This window comes from Ambystoma mexicanum, chromosome 6p (genome assembly GCF_040938575.1).
Source record: "Ambystoma mexicanum isolate Mex_15411 chromosome 6p, UKY_AmexF1_1, whole genome shotgun sequence".
Taxonomy (NCBI): Eukaryota; Metazoa; Chordata; class Amphibia; order Caudata; family Ambystomatidae; genus Ambystoma; species Ambystoma mexicanum.
In genome coordinates, this window is record NC_090935.1 from 1,456,453,946 (window position 1) to 1,456,470,658 (window position 16,713).

Sequence of the window (16,713 nt, forward strand, 5' to 3'; positions counted from 1 at the left end):
GCGCCATGCGTTCAGCTCGTCTACCGGGGTTCGTCAGGCTGTTAGAGATCCACATCTACATCAAACGCTCACAAATATATATAAACAAACTGGCCACCGAGCGTGCCATGCTCCTCCCCCAAGCTTCTAAGCATTGCGGTCACGAGACCGCTAAACGTCAGCAAATTGCCTGCTAGAGCTACTTCCATATTGGAATGTCTACAGCATCTATGGAACTCTCATTACATGTTCCTAGTTTGTATATGTACAACGCCAGTGCAACTGCTATTAATTAATAGCTGGCATTCTGGCTGAACGTGCCTTGCTCTGGTGGCTTGATGTTAACTTATTATGAAATGACATGCATTACTTACCGTAAAAGTATTTCTGATGATTGTATCTGCTTAGATTCACATGCTGTGCATATGGTCCGACATCCAGTGGTAACCGCGGAGTATTGCATCTCGTCTTTCGGGGGACCGAAAGGGGACGTCGGCATAGGCGTGTCTGAAACACTATCCCTATCGTGACGTGTGTAGTACCCAAAATCCCTCACGCGCTGAGGTCCCTCCGATTGTATTTTTTCTGCCATGAGGGAGCCCAAGGCTATAGTGAATGAGCACATGAAGAGAGAAAGTAGTAAGAAGTCTATGTTCCTTCCACCCCGAGCGGGGAGGCAGGGAGGGCGCATTTGAATCTAAGCAGATACAATCATCAGAAATGCTTTTACGGTAAGTAATGCATGTCTTCTGATGCTTGTTAATCTGCTTAGAATCACATGCTGTGCATAAACTAGCGAGCAGTACCCGGAGTTGGAGGTGGGTTGTGAGAAGGAACAGTAGAAAAAAAGATGTCTTAGTACTGCTTGTCCCACCTGAGAATCAGACCTAGAATGAGTGTCTAGGCAATAGTGTTTTGTAAAGGTTTGTACAGAACTCCAGGTTGCCGCTTTGCAAATGGACTCTAGGGGAACATTTGCAATGAATGCTATGGATGCCCCAGTGCCTCGAGTAGAATGTGGTCTAGGCTTGAAGGGCAGTTCTCTCTTTGCAAGAGTATAACAGTGTGATGCATTTGACAATCCACCTTGATATTGCTGAGTTAGAGACAGGGTCTGCTTCTCTACCAGCTGCCACTGAAACAAATAATTGTTTAGTTTTCCTCAGTGGTTTAGTTCTATCCATGTAGAACATGACTGCCCTGTGCACATTTAGGGCCTGATTCATGGAACGTTTTCCTATGGGATTGCGCCATTATAAAACACTTCCATGAATCAGGCCCCTAGTGTGTGAAGGCTTCTTTCGGCCATGTTAGTATGTCTCTGGAAGAACGTGGGTAGTTCGATTGACTGGTTCACATGGAACTTCGAAATAAATTTTGGCGCAAATCTGGGATGTGTGCGCAGAACTACCTTATCTTTGTGGACTGTAACAAAGGGGTCCAAAACCGAGAGGGCCTGTAGTTCGCTAACTCTTCTGATAGAAGTGATAGCTACCAGAAAGGCTGTCTTGTAGGTCAGGTCTTTCAGACTAGCTTTATGCATAGGCTCAAAAGGGGGTCCCATGAGCCTAGTTAAAACCACATTTAGGTCCCACCCAGGGGGGCTGGGTGAGTGATGGGGGGATAAATTCTTTTAACCCCTTCCATAAAGGCTTTAATCACAGGTATTTTCCACCACAACACCTTCTGCTGTGCCGTGGTGTAGGCTGACAACGCCGCTAGGTGAACCTTTAAGGAATTGAAGACTAACCCAGAGTCCAACAAATGGGTTAGATATAACACAATGTGTGAAGGCGAGCAATCGGTGGGATTGACGCCTTTGGAACTGCACCAGATGACAAAACGTTTCCATTTGCTGGCACAGCAATAATGTGTGTTAGGCTTTCTTGCCTCCCTCAGTATGTTCATGCATCTTTGAGGGAGTTGCAGATGTCCAAACTCTAAGACCTCAGGAGCCAGGCTGCTAAATTCACAGTTTGTGGGCATGGGTGCAGAGTCTCCACCCTGTCCTGAGACAACATGTTGTACGGGCAGGGCAGCTTGACTGGTGGGGAGAGGGACATTTCCATCAGGTGCGCGAACCAAGGTTGGCGGGCCCACATGGGAGCCACCAGAATCATGGTGACTGGCTCCTGGTGTATCTTGTGTACTATCTTGTTCAGAAGGGGAGTCGGGGGGCGGAAAAGCGTAGACAAATTTCCAGAGACCGTTCCCTTTGGATCGGTTCTGGGGGTACCTGGAGGGGTAATCTTGGCATTGGGCGTTCTCCCGAGTAGCGAACAGGTCGATCTCTGGAAACCCCCATTCTGCGAAGACGTTGGATACAATGTCTTCGTGCAGTTGCCATTCATACTCTTCTGGCAGAGGAAAATCTCTGCTGAGTACGTCTGCCAGAAGATTGCATTCCCCTGGAACATGTTGGGATATCAGGAACATCTTGTGTTTGAGAGCCCATATCCAAATGTTCTGGGACAGTTTGGATAGCCCTGGAGAGTGAGTGCCCCCCTGTTTGTTCAGGTAATACATTGCTGTTGTGCTGTCGGTTCAGACCAGCACTGTCTTCCCTTGCATTTGCACCTGAAAGGCTTTCAATGCTTTGAACACTGCTAGTAGCTCCAGTAGGTTTATATGGTTGGACGCTACCTGAGGGGACCACACTCCGTGCGCTGTCTGTTGAAGCAGGTGAGCCCCCCCCCACCCCGTGAGAGATGCATCTGTCGTGAGAATGGCTTCCACTGCAGGGGTGGGTGAAGGTTTTCCCCTTCAAGAGGTTCTCCCTCGGCCACCACTGCAGAGAGAGAACGAGGGCTGGCGAGACAACCAACAGATCTTCCCATTGTCCGCTGGCCTGACACCAGTGGCTGTTGAGCCACTCTTCCATGGGACGCATGCGCAGCAGCGCGTGGAGAACCAAGTATATGCATGACGCCATCATTCCTAGCAAGCGCATAGCTTTGCGTACCGTCACCTCTCGACTGGCTACATACTGAGGAACCTGAGAGAGCATGTTCTGAACCCTCTAGCTGGAAGGGAAGACTAGACCGTCTCCGTATGAATTAGAACCCCCAGGAACTGTTTTACTTGGCTGGGGACTAAGCTGGATTTCTTTTCGTTGATAGAAAATCCCAGGCTGAACAGTAGGTCTACTGTTCTTTGGGTGTTCGAAAAACAAACGTCGAACGAGTCCCCCATGATGAGCCAATCGTCGAGATAAGGGTAAACTGGAACGGAAAGTCTGCGCATGTGTGCCACTGCCACTGCCAGGACCTTGGTAAACACCCTTGGCGACGAGGCTATGCCGAAGGGGAGTACCTTGAACTGGTAGTTTTTGTCCTGAATCACGAACCTTAGGAATTTTCTGTGCGCTGGCAGTATTGAAATATGAAAGTATGCATCTTTCATATCCAATGGTGTCATGAAGTCCCCCTGTTTTAGCAATGGGATCACCTCTTGCAGTGTTACCATGCGAAACTTCTGGGGCTTTATGAACTTGTTCGCTGGGCGCAGGTCTAGAACAGGACGCATGGTGAGATCCTTTTTGGGTACAAGGAAGTACACTGAATAGATACCTTTGTTTACCTGAAGAATCAGGACGGCTTCTATGGCGTCCTTTTCCAGCAGCGCTTCCACCTCTTGGATCAGGATCTGCAGATGTTCCGGTGAAAGACGTCAATGTTTCGGCGGTCTGAACTGTGGAGATCGGGCGAATTCCACACAGTAACTGTGCGCGACCGTCTTTAAGATCCACTGGTCTGAAGTTATCCCCTCCCATGCCTTAAGGAAAGATGTTAATTGCCCCCCGACCGGGGAGACATAGGAGTGGACCTGGACTTGGTGGTCATTTCTGACCCGAAGTTGACACTCCTCTGGAATTGGAGCCTCTGCCTCTATTCTTTCCGCGCTTCTGACTCCTCTGGGGGTAGTAAGCGAGGCTTGCAGCCGGTTGACTTGAGTTGAAGTTGCCCGTGCCGAAATTGTTTTGAGCGGCATGGGCTTGTCCTCGAAAGGACAGCCGAGAATTACTGCCCCTCTATGAAGAGGGTTTCTTGGACATTTGGTGCAGCGACTTAATAGTCTTGTGCTCCTTCTTGGCTGTCTCCAACGCATCGTCTACCGCCTTCCCGAAGAGGTTGGCCTCTTCGATGGGTTTGTTGATAATGGATGCCTTGGTCTCAGGACTGAAGACCGACGTGCGCAGCCACACGTGCCTCTTTAGGAGAGTACCCTGTACGAGAGACCCGTCTGCGGTGTCCAGGGTATTCTTTACCACATTCTGATTGGCAAGTTTACCCAACCTCAAATTCCCAGTTTACTCTCCTGCTGGGAATTTGCACCATGTTCACAGGCTTATTCACACTTTCAAAGTTCACTGCCTTCCTGACCCGTCTTTGGCCTTGTCTGTTTAATTTCAGTTTCAATTCGCATTCACAAAATCCTTTCATTCATATCATAGTTATCAATCATCTGTATTTTAAGCTGCACCGGCGTTCCGACTGCCTGCACAGCCCCTCGCTCGCTCGCAAGTGATCCGACCTGTATAAACCATGCAGTTCGCACCACAGTGTCCCGGAGTCATTCAGACTGCTTTGACTCACCTAGTACGCTGTCTCCGGATGCTGTTCTCTGCTTCGGCAGGCTCTCTGTGGCTATCGCTGCTCCCAGCTTGTCACGATTCTCTTTCAGGGTCTACGCTGCCTCAGGTTAACGGAGAGGGAGTCTTCCTGACTCCAGGTCATCGGAAGACCAATCCTGCCACCGGAGACCTTCCGATTGCTCCCGCCACAATCTGCTTCCACTACAATGATTCTGTAGCTCCTTGGTGCTTCAGGCACGCGTCTCTCTGCCTTCACCTCCAGCTTCTCCAGCAGGCGTTTCACAGGCGATCTCACTAGCCTCACCTGAGCAGGCCATTTAGACTGCCCTTTTGGTCTCGGGTGCAGGCAGTTTTCCTTTACTGCACAACAGTCTTGGTACTCGGCAGCCCTCTTCCTCGCCCCAGTACCAGAGTGGTGTTTGTGTATGTCTGAGTTAATAAGGGAAGGATGTATGATTCTGGGTTGTCTCTTCCTCGTCTAAGTACCTGATTGGTGTTTATTGCAAGAGTGCTTTCTGGAATAATAGGGAAGAGATTGGTAATACCCTATAAAAGCCTGGGGGGACATTTGACTCCTTATAAAAGGGTATTGGGGATACCGTGTCTCACCCAAGGGTGCCTCATCCCCACTCACCAAGTCTCCTCCACCCAGGTGATCCTCCCTCGTATATCCACCCGCAGGGTCAGGATCTGAAAGCAACAGCCTTTCCCTGGCCACCTTGGAGGAGGATATGTTAGGGACGGTAGTGAGGATGCCCTCAGATTCCTCACACAGTCCAAACATTCATTGTCATTTATCTTCAATTCAAATACATCATACTTACTTTTCACTGCCCCTGCTTCAAACTCATTCCCAGCCATGTTCCCATGAGCTGTTAGTCAAGATACATTAAAAATAAATTTGTGTTAAAATTAAGAGCAGCACAACATATTAATCTAGCAATACAAAGGGGCGGGCCTCAAAGGATAGAAAACTAAATGCCATACAACCTTCACAACAATTTTTTATTATTATTTTTTTTTAAATTATTTGATTTAGTTGACAATTCAACTTTACAAATATTTTAGTAAGTATAAAACGAACCAAGAATTTCAATTATTGACAATATGATTGCAGTCACAGTAAAAAAGGTCAATATATGTTAACTTTTATCTACATTCTGCATCATGTTACTGTAGATACTTCCTTAAAAGAAGAGAAGAGAACAAGTTTGTAAACGTGATACCATTTAGCGATTAATTTCATGCTGATTTTATGCTTAACCGGCACATTTTAATTGACAAATACTATCTAGATTCACTACCTTGTTTCAGATTTGTAGGACTTAAAACTTTTCTGCGCATAAGGAAAGGCAGCATCCAAAATGCGAATCGTTGCAATTCTAACAGATATTTTGGCAGAGCAAAAAATTTCAGCCCAAATTTCAGCGTCGGAGCGATCAAAGTATTTCGGGGTCATACATTTGACAAGCGTGGTACGTTGAGACACAAAAGCTTTACAATTCAAAATAATATTACGCAAGGTTTCTGTGACAGATGTATCATTGCAAAATCGACAATAGCTTAGTTCTTTTTTTACAATGCCTCGTCTAACCAAGATTTCATTTACCGGCCACAAATTCAGACGTAATCTTAACACTTTTGTTCTTAAACTTGGGGATGGGCATTTGGCAAGAAAATCAGCCATTGTACGTAATTGCTTATGTCGAAAAAGTTCTCTGTTGAAATCTTTAAGCCCCATACATTTTTCTTGAGTCATTAGCCAATCTAGTTGGCAAGTTTTGACCTTTGCACGATTCGGATTTATTAACAACAACTCAATTGAGATGTCTGCATCTGCAAGAGCATTTATGATGTGTGTTCTCCATTTCAGAGGGAATGAATGATTAGAAGTTAACAGATACTTAGCTAAAATAGATAAGCTGTCTCTTTTTGAGATACTCATAATACATTTTCTGAATAGTGTGCACATTTTCCAGGTTACTTGTACTTGGACTGATAGAAGACCAAGTTCATATCTTAGTAACATATTGGGGGTACTTTTAGGCAGATTTAAAACCGCTTTCCAGAATTTTGCTTCAAGTTGATTCCAAAATAACTCAGATTTAGGTAACAGAGATTCCAACCCATATGTGATAACTGGTACCACCTTTTGCTGGTAGAATGACATTATGGGAACACACGTAAATTTGCCAAATTTGGCTTGAACAATTTTAGCCTGCGATACCAACATCAATAGTTTGGTTCGTATTGCTACTTCAAGGGATTTTTCAGATGTTACATTGTTAAAGTTCATCCCCAGATATTTATAGTCTAAAACCACTTGTAGTTTGTGGCTGCATATTGTCATTGAAATCTATTTTGGGAAGTTGTTTTAGCTCTGCCCAAGATAACAATTTGTGTTTTATTTTGATTTACAGTTAGCTTGTTTTCCGAAACATACTGATCAAGTACGTCAAGCAAAATTTGTAACCCAGTTGGAGTTTGGGAGATCAAGACAAGATCATCCGCATAGAGGAGCCATGCTATACATTGTTTTCCTAGCTTTGGGGAATCAGATTGAGCTGCAGCAAATGAGTCAGCTATGTCCAGTAAAAACAAGTTAAACAGTGTTGAAGCCAATATGCAACCTTGTTTTAAACCTCTAGCTGTTCTAATTTTCTTATTTAGAAGGCCTTCAATGTTCAACTTAATTTATACAGTGGTATTTGAGTGTAGGGGGCTCACAATTTTTACCAAAGATTTAGGACATTCAAATCTCAACAATTTTCGGATAAGTAAATCTCTGTCAATTGAGTCGAAGGCCATGCGGAAGTCAACAAAGGCAACATATAAAGGTTGCTTCCGCATGCCCAGAGACAAAACCAGTTTGGAATGGGTGTCTCCGCTGGTTTGAGAGTGACCATGAGTTCAAGTCACGCAAGTCTAGTCTGCAAAAGATTTTTCCGGGAACGTCCAAGAAAGCAATTGGACGATAACTCATGGGATTTTGTCTATCTCCTTTTTTGTGGATGGGGACAATGATAGTGTGTGTCCACGATGTTGGTAATTTTTGATATCGAATGATTAGCCTAAACAAAGTATATAGAATGGGAACCCACAAATCAACATTCTCTTTTAGAACCGCATTAGATAATCCATCTGGGCCTGGAGCACGGGACATGCTAGATTTGTTGATGAAGTATCGAATATCGTCTTCATCAAACTCAAGGTTGAAAACAGTGTTATGCATGTCCAGGGTCCCAGGGGCCGATGGGGCCGCATATAAATTTGAAAAGTGTAGTTCCCAATCATTTTCCGTTACTCCATTTATTTGAGAGGTGAGTTGCGGCGCTGCAGAGGTTGAATTGAGTAGTTGCCAAATTTGAGATGTGTTCTTACTTTGTATATGATGTATCATGGACTCACCATCCTTTTGATATTTAGTGAGCTTATATTCCCGCATCCCATTTTTATAAGCAGTTTTAATGCTTCTCAAGGCTAAATCTTTCATTGCCAATGGCAAATATTGGGTATGTCTCTTTTGTTTTCTAAACAATACTTATCTAAGACAAATTACATTATCGGATACTTGGCTTGGTTTCCCATGAGGCTCTGCTTAGTGGCATATAATTGCATTAGATGATAAGGTGCTAGATTATTTATGTTGACAAGGTCAGAGTCCTCCTTCTCAAACATATTTAAATGATCACTATAATGAGTTAGTGATTGTTTGGACCATTTTAGCCTATTTAAAGAATTGTTAATATTAACTGCACCCTTAAAAGTTTGTCTTGATGGAGATAAGACATGGGTCAGCATAACCTTGAAAGTCAATGGCCGATGGTCACTATACTCAGAAGTTTTCACTGCAAAATCCTTTGTATATTCAAATAAACCTCTAGATACAAAAATATAATCAATGATGGCAGACTGTTTTTTGTTACACCAAGTCGCAAGAGGGGGAGAATCAGCCATACTAGTACCATTTAGTATGACCAAATTCCATGCTTTTGCAAAATCATTCCATAATCCCAACCGTTCTTGTTTTTTCACTTTGTTCCCATGCAAAAGGTGTAAATTCAAATCCCCAGCAACAATAATGTATACAATACCATGTACCAATATAACTTTTTCCAAAACAGTCGTTAGATTTTTGATAAATAACGCAGTTGTAATACCCAAAGGGTTCCAGTAAACATTGACACAGGCAATTTTAAATGAGTTAATGTTGATGATAGAACATTGAATGAACGGGTTAATAGTGGGAAATGATGAAAGATGTATATTAGCTAGTGTATTTGTAGCAGTAAGTAAACCAGACCTAGGCCTTCCTTTGGTGGCTCGTAAAGCTGGTTCAAGTTGTGCGTCGTAGTTGTTCCAAGTGGGAGGCATAGATAACCAAGTTTCCTGCAGGAAAATGATGTCATACTCATAGAATACTCTTAGGGTTATTAATAAGGTGACTATGTCCTCTCGTATTCCAGCTAATTATCGAGACATACGTGTTCTTTTGCCGGTTCTAGTTATACTCTCGTGATATGGGCGTATTCTTTCTGTTCATACGCATTCTCCCCTACGTTATAAGTTGGTATATAACTTTCAGTTTTTTTGGGTGTTTTGAGGCATGATTTCAGAGGGTGTTTTACGTCTGAATTTAATGAGATCACAAAGCCTAAATTGAATAACACCTCCCTCGCCGCCCAAATGATGTTGTGTATGATCAAAGAGCGAGTCCAAATAAGGGCTATACTAAGGTTATCCCTGTTTGGAAACTCTATCTGATCAAGATCATCCGATTCAATTTCCCTGAGCATCAGTGTTTCAGAGAATAAACCAAGAATACTCTGACAGTTCATTATATATTGACGATCTTGACGGCAAGTCAGAAGCAAGGAATGTCTGGTCTCTGGTTTAGGTGTTATCTTATTTGTAATCAATTTCGATTGTTTTAGGGGCAAATTGCCAGAAGGTAGGGATGCATGCCTTTGCATAACCTGTTTGTTGTGTCCTTGTTAGGGCCTTTTTCCAATGGCCCAACATTATTTGTCTTTGAATTTAACAGCCACAGGAGAAATTGAGTTTTTAATTTCATCGAGATCATTTTGCCTCAATCTACCATTATTTAACATTCTCTGATCCCCACCTTGGGAAATTGGGGGCTCAGATTCAACAAAGGACACTCGTTTTGGAATGACATTCTTACATTCTAGGACTGTCGTCGTTGGCAAGGAAATAGGCACAATGGCAGAAGTGCATTTAGCAGGGCCATTTGCAACAATAGGAAATTTAGGAGGCTCAAAGCTTCGACTGTCTAAGTAACGATCAATCTCTCGTCTTAAGATTTTGCCTTGATACTATTGCAACATCAGAGTCACTGTTGATGTTTTCTGTTACATGTGAAGGGTTTGTCATCTGAGGTGCAGGGGTATTTTTATGTGTATGTAATTCAGCAAGGTACTGATCTTCAGCAAGTTTTACCAATTCATCAAGTGGAGGGTTATCTACGATCACTCTTGGTGACTGACATGCATCAAGATGTTTGTTCTTTCTCAGGTTGGTCATTGCAGCATATTTTTTTTCTATAGAGCTCGAGACCACCTGAGTCCGACTATTGGCACGTGTCAAATTGTTGATGAATTGTTTTGTTGAAGATGAGACCACCATCTTTGAAGATTTCACATTCTTTGTTTTTTTTATTTGGGCAGATTGTTTTTTTGGTTTTAGATCTGCAGCTTGATTAGCAGCCTTCACGTCAAAAACAGCATACGTGGATTTCGGGGTTTGCGTCAGACGTGATGTTTTATCAACAGGGATAAAATGAGGGTCAACAGAGGGAGCGGGATTAGTATTCATCTCTACACATTTCTCTGTTATAATTCCAGCCACAAAAGGAACAGATGTTTTCATTTTATGAGATTGTACCTCTTAATTTTTCTTGATCCTTTTGGGAATCTGGAATAAATTCCACAATGTGACATTCATCATCCTTAACTGTTTGTGTATGAACATTTATACAAACCAATCTCTTAAGCGCACTGACGTGCTGTTTCACATCCACAGACCGTGCTAGTTTCTTTTGCAGCTCAGAGATGTTAAGTTTTTCATTAGACTCACATCGCAAACATGCAACATCAATAGCTAGTTTCACTTGCTCAGATGTAAGTAAATCAACATTTTCTGTAAGTCCTCTAAGTGTGCCATCAATAGATTCAAACAATTTAGCAAGTGACATTAGCGCGATATTCATGACCTCAAGTGTTAAAAAGGAGGTTTTCTGAGTGTTGGGAGTTTTGGGATGGACCTGTGGATCATCATTTGTTCTATGGGGAGTCGGAGGAATAAATGAAACATCTAACACTGAAGTATTACAATTAAACCGTTGAATCATGTCAGGTGATTGTGACAGATTGGAGTCTTCTGAGCTGGCAGAGAAACAGGAGTTAGTGGAGTTCAGGTCAATAACTGCCGCTTTCGGATCTCTTGTTGCTGCTGGAATCACTGGAAGCGGCGCTCCAGATAAAGCATTTCTCAAGAGCATGCTGTCTGACATAGAGACTGACATTTTGTCATTTTCCCCAATTTGAAAACCGTGAGTTACAACAAGCAAACCAGATGAACCTGACCCTACATCAGGATTACTAACTACAATGTCATTTGACAGAGTTGCTACGGGTGCATTTAGAATGGGCATTTCAAGTGGCCCATCAGATCCCACTGTTCCAAAACCGTATTTACGAATATCCGCACTGTTCACGTTTGTGATTTTCTTTTTATTCAGCGCTTAAGTTTTGGATCAAACACGTCACTGAATTGGTGTGGAGCACATGTTACTAGGCGCTACATCCGTTTGGAGATCTTCATGAAGGGACTGAGACTCAGACATGATACAATGCCTAATATTGTCAGGCATAGCTGTTGTAAGACGATAAGGACCATTGAAGCGTGAGGCAATGCTCCTAAACACACGCTTAGGAGTGCTCACGTTGTTTTTAAAAAAAAAAAGGGTTTGCACTAATAGTATTTTACAAATGCAAGGGCAGAATCAAGAGATTAAGAATCAAAGCGATCCCGCGGCTTCCCAGACTCCACAGGTCTTACTTGGATGTGTCACAATGTTATGTGCAACTGACTGAACAACTGGGATCAAAGGGCCTAGCCCTGCAGTCTCCCTCTGCTCGTTGTTTGTAGATGCACAAAGTCTGAGATGATACAGATATGAAAGTACAGATATGCTTGGTTTGTATGTTAGGTCTCAAGTGCTGTCTTTTACAAATGCAGGTGCTGAACCTTAACTGCAGAGTGCAGGACTCTACACTATCAGTACTTATGAGGGTCGGTACACCCCCAGCGCCATACAGTTGCACAACAGCCAGTGGGCTTGTCTCCTCCGGGCTTAACGCCGCAAGGGTGGATGGCAGTGCGCTTTGAAGATGAAACAAGTCACGTGATAGATCACGTGGCGAGCGCAAGCCTCGCCTCCTCACTGTAGCGCTCGAGCACCTGCAAGAGCCCCTTCACAGCTCGCAGCGCAGGTCAGTCCAGGAGAGCAAAAACGAACGTTGCTCGCAGTTAAAAGCACATTAAATTCCTCACAATATCTTCACAACAATGTAATCATAGAATCACAATAACACAAATATGTATCTGATGCAATAGATACCTGAAATATTCTAAAAATATGCGTACATCTTATTAGGGTTAAGTCAAGTGCTCATGTGACAGGAGGCACATAGCCCCATGTGTACAGAAAGATATAGGAAAACACAACAGTAAATGCAATTAAAAGCACAATAACGATAATCTTTTCATGTTCATGAGTCCTATATATGTGGTTGGAGGGGACACCATAGACAGCTACCAGCTTATTCATTCAACCGCCTACCTGATCTAATAGAATATACAAAGACTACATCTTAATGTGTAATGAACCAATAATACTCAAATAAAGATTTGAAAAAATAAATCAGGCACTGTGATGAAATATACATATCACACAATGGAAATATAGAAGTATGAATGGATATGTCGTCCAAAGGGCTTGCGTTATTTTGTATGCACATAAGCACGTTCGCTAGCGAGGATACATTCTCTGTTTATTAGAATCATCATAAGATTTGGTTAATTGTGGAGCACCCTTAAATGAACAAACGGGCATCCATTTGCTACAAGGAAGGTCAAGGGGACAGGGATAACTACCTTCTTCATGCGTTAGACCTAGCCATATCATAGTTGTTTAATATAGTTTTTATCCCATCAATTAAAAAGGGTTTGTATTCCATCACCATTTGTATATTTAATCTCATCTGTGGACACTCCAACAAACAAAATATGAAATCACTTATTTATTTATTTTTTTAACAGTCGGATGATCCTGGTGGAATAATTTGTTGAACTGATCAAGTCCACCGAGGACTAGAGAAAACAGCCCAACATCCAATCTATAAGCATCTGGAGCATGAACAGACAAAGGCTGCAGGTGCAAGGAGTCTCCAACCCACTTTTCTAGCGTGTTAAAGTAGGATAATTGATTAATCTAGGCCTGACTGGTAAGGGAGAGACCATACTGGTGGAGGTGATCTCTGTGTCAAGCACCTTCGAATGGACTGTCTCCTCCCACGGATTCCTCATGTTTGATATCTCCAATATCCAGATACAGTTGCAGGTGCTTTGGAAAAAGAAATTTGGCAGCGGGTGCTGTGCGTCGATTGAGTCGACTATGTCCCTCGAGGGCCTCCATCTCGTAGATGATGTAATTGCAGCTATATATAGCACGCACAGTGCCCGTTGGCTTCAGTTCCATTTTTCCGAGTAAGCTTACTCTTTGCGAACTACAGCGCGCTTCAGAAATTTCCTCCAGAAATATCTGAAAATGTCTTTGTCTTCAAAACAGACTGCCCCAAAGACTGGGTTTAAAAAGTGTCATCAAGACTGCGATGCCATGTCGCTGACCGATCCACATCAAGTATGCTTGTGGTGTCTCGGTCTGAAGCACAAGGCCTGTGTTCAAAGTGATTGAAAAGGTGTACAATCACAGTGCGCCAAACTCGGGATTGTTAAATACAACAATGCATCAGTATTTATTGTTGACACATATCAGCCTACACGTGTTTCGAGCAGAAAAGCTCTTCTTCAAAGGCTGATTATCAATTAAAAACATGTATGGTGACAATTCACAACATCATTTCATGTGTAAGAAAAACTCTGGGGGCCATTCCGTCATCTGTGTCCCTCCTCCCTTAACCTTATCTGCGATGCTCTGCCAGAATCCCACTATCTCTGGGCATGACCAGAACATATGCATCATGTCCGCATTCTCCGCGCGACATCTCCGGCAGACCTGTTCCGTGTTCCTATATATACGTGACATCCTATGTGGGGTTAGATATACCCTATGCGTCACATATGTTTGGGTAAGTTGGAATCTTGCGTTTCTGGGAGACCTTCCTTGTGTGTAACAGCACCTTCTTCCATTCGGAGTCTGTGAATTCCCTATTCAAGTCACGTTCTCATTCTCTGCACACTGCTAGGTCCCCAGTTTCCAGCCCTTCCAGGAATAGATCATAAATCCTAGATACCGCATGTCCCCCTTCCGACACGTCATACAAGGGGTCTAAAACTGTGTTGGACTCCCTCCTTTCCATTATGCTAGACTATTTCCTCTCCATCCCGACTAGCAAGCCCAAGTGTTTCAGATACTGCCCTTCGTGTATGCCATATTCGCTCACTAATGCTGCGAATTCGAGCACTTTTCCTTCCTCCAGTAAGTCCCCTGCCTCTGCTATCCCACCACTCTCCCAATATTTCCTTATCTGTCTTTCTACACCTCGTTGTTAACCCATTATGCCTGCTATGGGAATGTGTCTGGAATACTGATCTGGGGTCCCCAGGAGTAACCAAGCTCTTTTCCATAGGTCCCTGCCAGGTTTCAAGAGCCCAGAGGGCCTTGGTAGCCTCAGGTCACCCACCCATAGTACTTCCTTTAGGTAATGAAGTTCTAGCATTGGCTGCAATAGCTAAATGTTTATGGATGCTTTGTCTGCGAGCCAGTTTGTTACAAACTGTATCTGACCTGCCAGGAAACAGATCCCAAAGCTGGGTATCCTCATTCCGCCACTGCTGTAGTACTTTCTTAGTGTGCGGAGGGCTATCCTGTTCCTCGCTGTCCCCCACAAGAATTTCATTAGTCGTCTCGGGAAAATAGCTGAGCGGCAACGTGCTTGCATTGGAAGCAAGACGACGTGGAGCAAGACAGGTTCGATCCCCGAGTCCGTGCTTACAAACCACTGGGTATTAATCATATCCAGTCGCCTGAAAAATCCCCTAGGGATGTCATGCAGGACATTAGTGAAGTGGTATAAGAGGCGCAGGAGTACTACCATTTTTAGCAACGCTGCCCTGCCGGTACCCAAAGGGGCAGTCTCTCCCAGAATCTCATTGAGTTCTCCACCCCCTCCAGCGCCTTCTCTGTGTTGTCCGCCTGTGTAGAAGCTGTGTCATGCCACACATTTATCCCCAGGTATCTAAAGGTTTTCACTGCCTACCTCAGTTCCAAGTTCGACAGTTCTGTGGCTAGGCTCTGCAGTTCTCACAGCTGGAAGACTAGATTTTTTTTTATTTATTCTAATACCAGAGAGCCTGCCGAACCGGTCCACCACGTCTAGTAGGCCCAACAGGTTATCCTCGGGTTGGTTAACGTATAATAATAGCATGTCTACCGCATACATGGACACCATATGTACCGTCCAGTCTATCTCTATTCCTGCTTCCGCAGATTTGGTTCTGAGGAAGACGCCAGTGACTCCAGTGCAAGGATGTATAGCATTGCTGACAGCGGGCAGCCCAGCTCGGTGCCTTTCCTCACCTCCCACATCTCTGAGATCCGCTTCCCGGTCCTCACTCGCTCCGTGGGCGCCTTGTACATTAGCCTCACCCACTTCATGAAAGCCTTGCCTATCCTGAACCGCTCCAGGGTCGCCTGTAGCCAATCCCACCTGACTGAGTCAAATGCATGGACTGCATCTAGAGAGGCTACGGCGTATTCCCCTTTTAGGTGATTTGTGCTGTCTATTATGTGCTGTAGTCTGTGTAGATTTCGGGTGGTGCAACACCCCGGCACGTACCCAGTCTGGTCTATATGGATCAGGCTACCTATCAATCTGTTGAGCCTGTTCGCCAGTACCGCTGCCAGAATTTTACTGTCTTGATTCATCATTGAAAGCAGCCTTTACAACCGCAGTCATGTGGGGGCTTCCGAGGTTTGCATTAGGGTACGATTACTGAGTCCTTGAGACTATCTGGCAGTATTCCTGCCTTGTGGTCTTCTGTGTATACACCTAGAAGCTTTGAGGCCAGGATGTGCTTGTATGCCTTATAGAATTCCCCAGGTAGCCCATCCGGTCCAGGCACTATGGCAGTCGGGAGTTCAGTTATCACTGCGCTTATTTCCTCTAGCGAAAGGGGTGCGTCCAAGGCACTTCCTTGTCCGCTTTCCAGCTGTGGTAGGTCTATCTGACCCAGGGACTCTTTGATGTCCCCGTCACATCCTTTGGCATCTCTTGTATATAGGTTTTCGTAGAAACATGCAAATCCGTCATTGATCTCCCCCTGCATCCTGACAACCCTCCAGTCTTCGTTCTTGATGCTGGTGATCATTTCCCTTGACTCCTCCCGTCTACATAGCGAGGCTAGCAGTCTCCTCGGCTTGTCCCCTTCCACATGCAACCTTTGGGTGTACTTCGCACAATCCAATTTCCATAACTGTTCCCATTCTGATATGCACCTTTGGGCCAGTTTCAGCAATCCCGCCTCCCCCGTGCCTCTCCCCGCTATTATACTTTCCTCTTAAGCTATATCGTTTTCCAGTCCCTCCAGGGATCTCTGTATTTCTGCCTGCAGGCCCCCCATTCTGCCTATCGCTGTTCCCCTTATGACAACATTAAAGGCTTCCCAGAGGGTTCCTGTCTTTGTTACGCTGCCTGTACTAGTATCAAAGTACTCTACCATTTCACCTTCCAGATGGGCCCTAAAGATGTCTTCATTCAGCCTCCATGTTCAGGCAAGAAATGCTTAAGATAGTCAAGAGCCAGAAACACTTGAAGCAGGCAGGCCATGCTCCTACCGCGCCTTGTAAAGCCGTAAGGAAAGGGCTCGAGCCAACT

The 16,713-nt window shown here is 44.3% G+C and overlaps 1 protein-coding gene across 4 annotated transcripts in view; it reads right to left on the reverse strand.

Annotated features, from left to right (window-relative positions):
• Positions 1-16,713, reverse strand: part of LOC138510527 (zinc finger protein 454-like) — a 628,028-nt gene that overhangs the window by 55,798 nt on the left and 555,517 nt on the right. For 2 of the 4 annotated variants that reach the window (XM_069626245.1, XM_069626247.1), the window contains exon 9: positions 5,398-5,445. The exons of the other annotated variants lie outside the window; for them this stretch is intronic. In XM_069626245.1, coding sequence (XP_069482346.1) covers positions 5,398-5,445 — 48 coding nt within the window. The remainder of the gene's footprint in view (positions 1-5,397; positions 5,446-16,713) is intronic. 4 annotated transcript variants of the gene reach the window in all.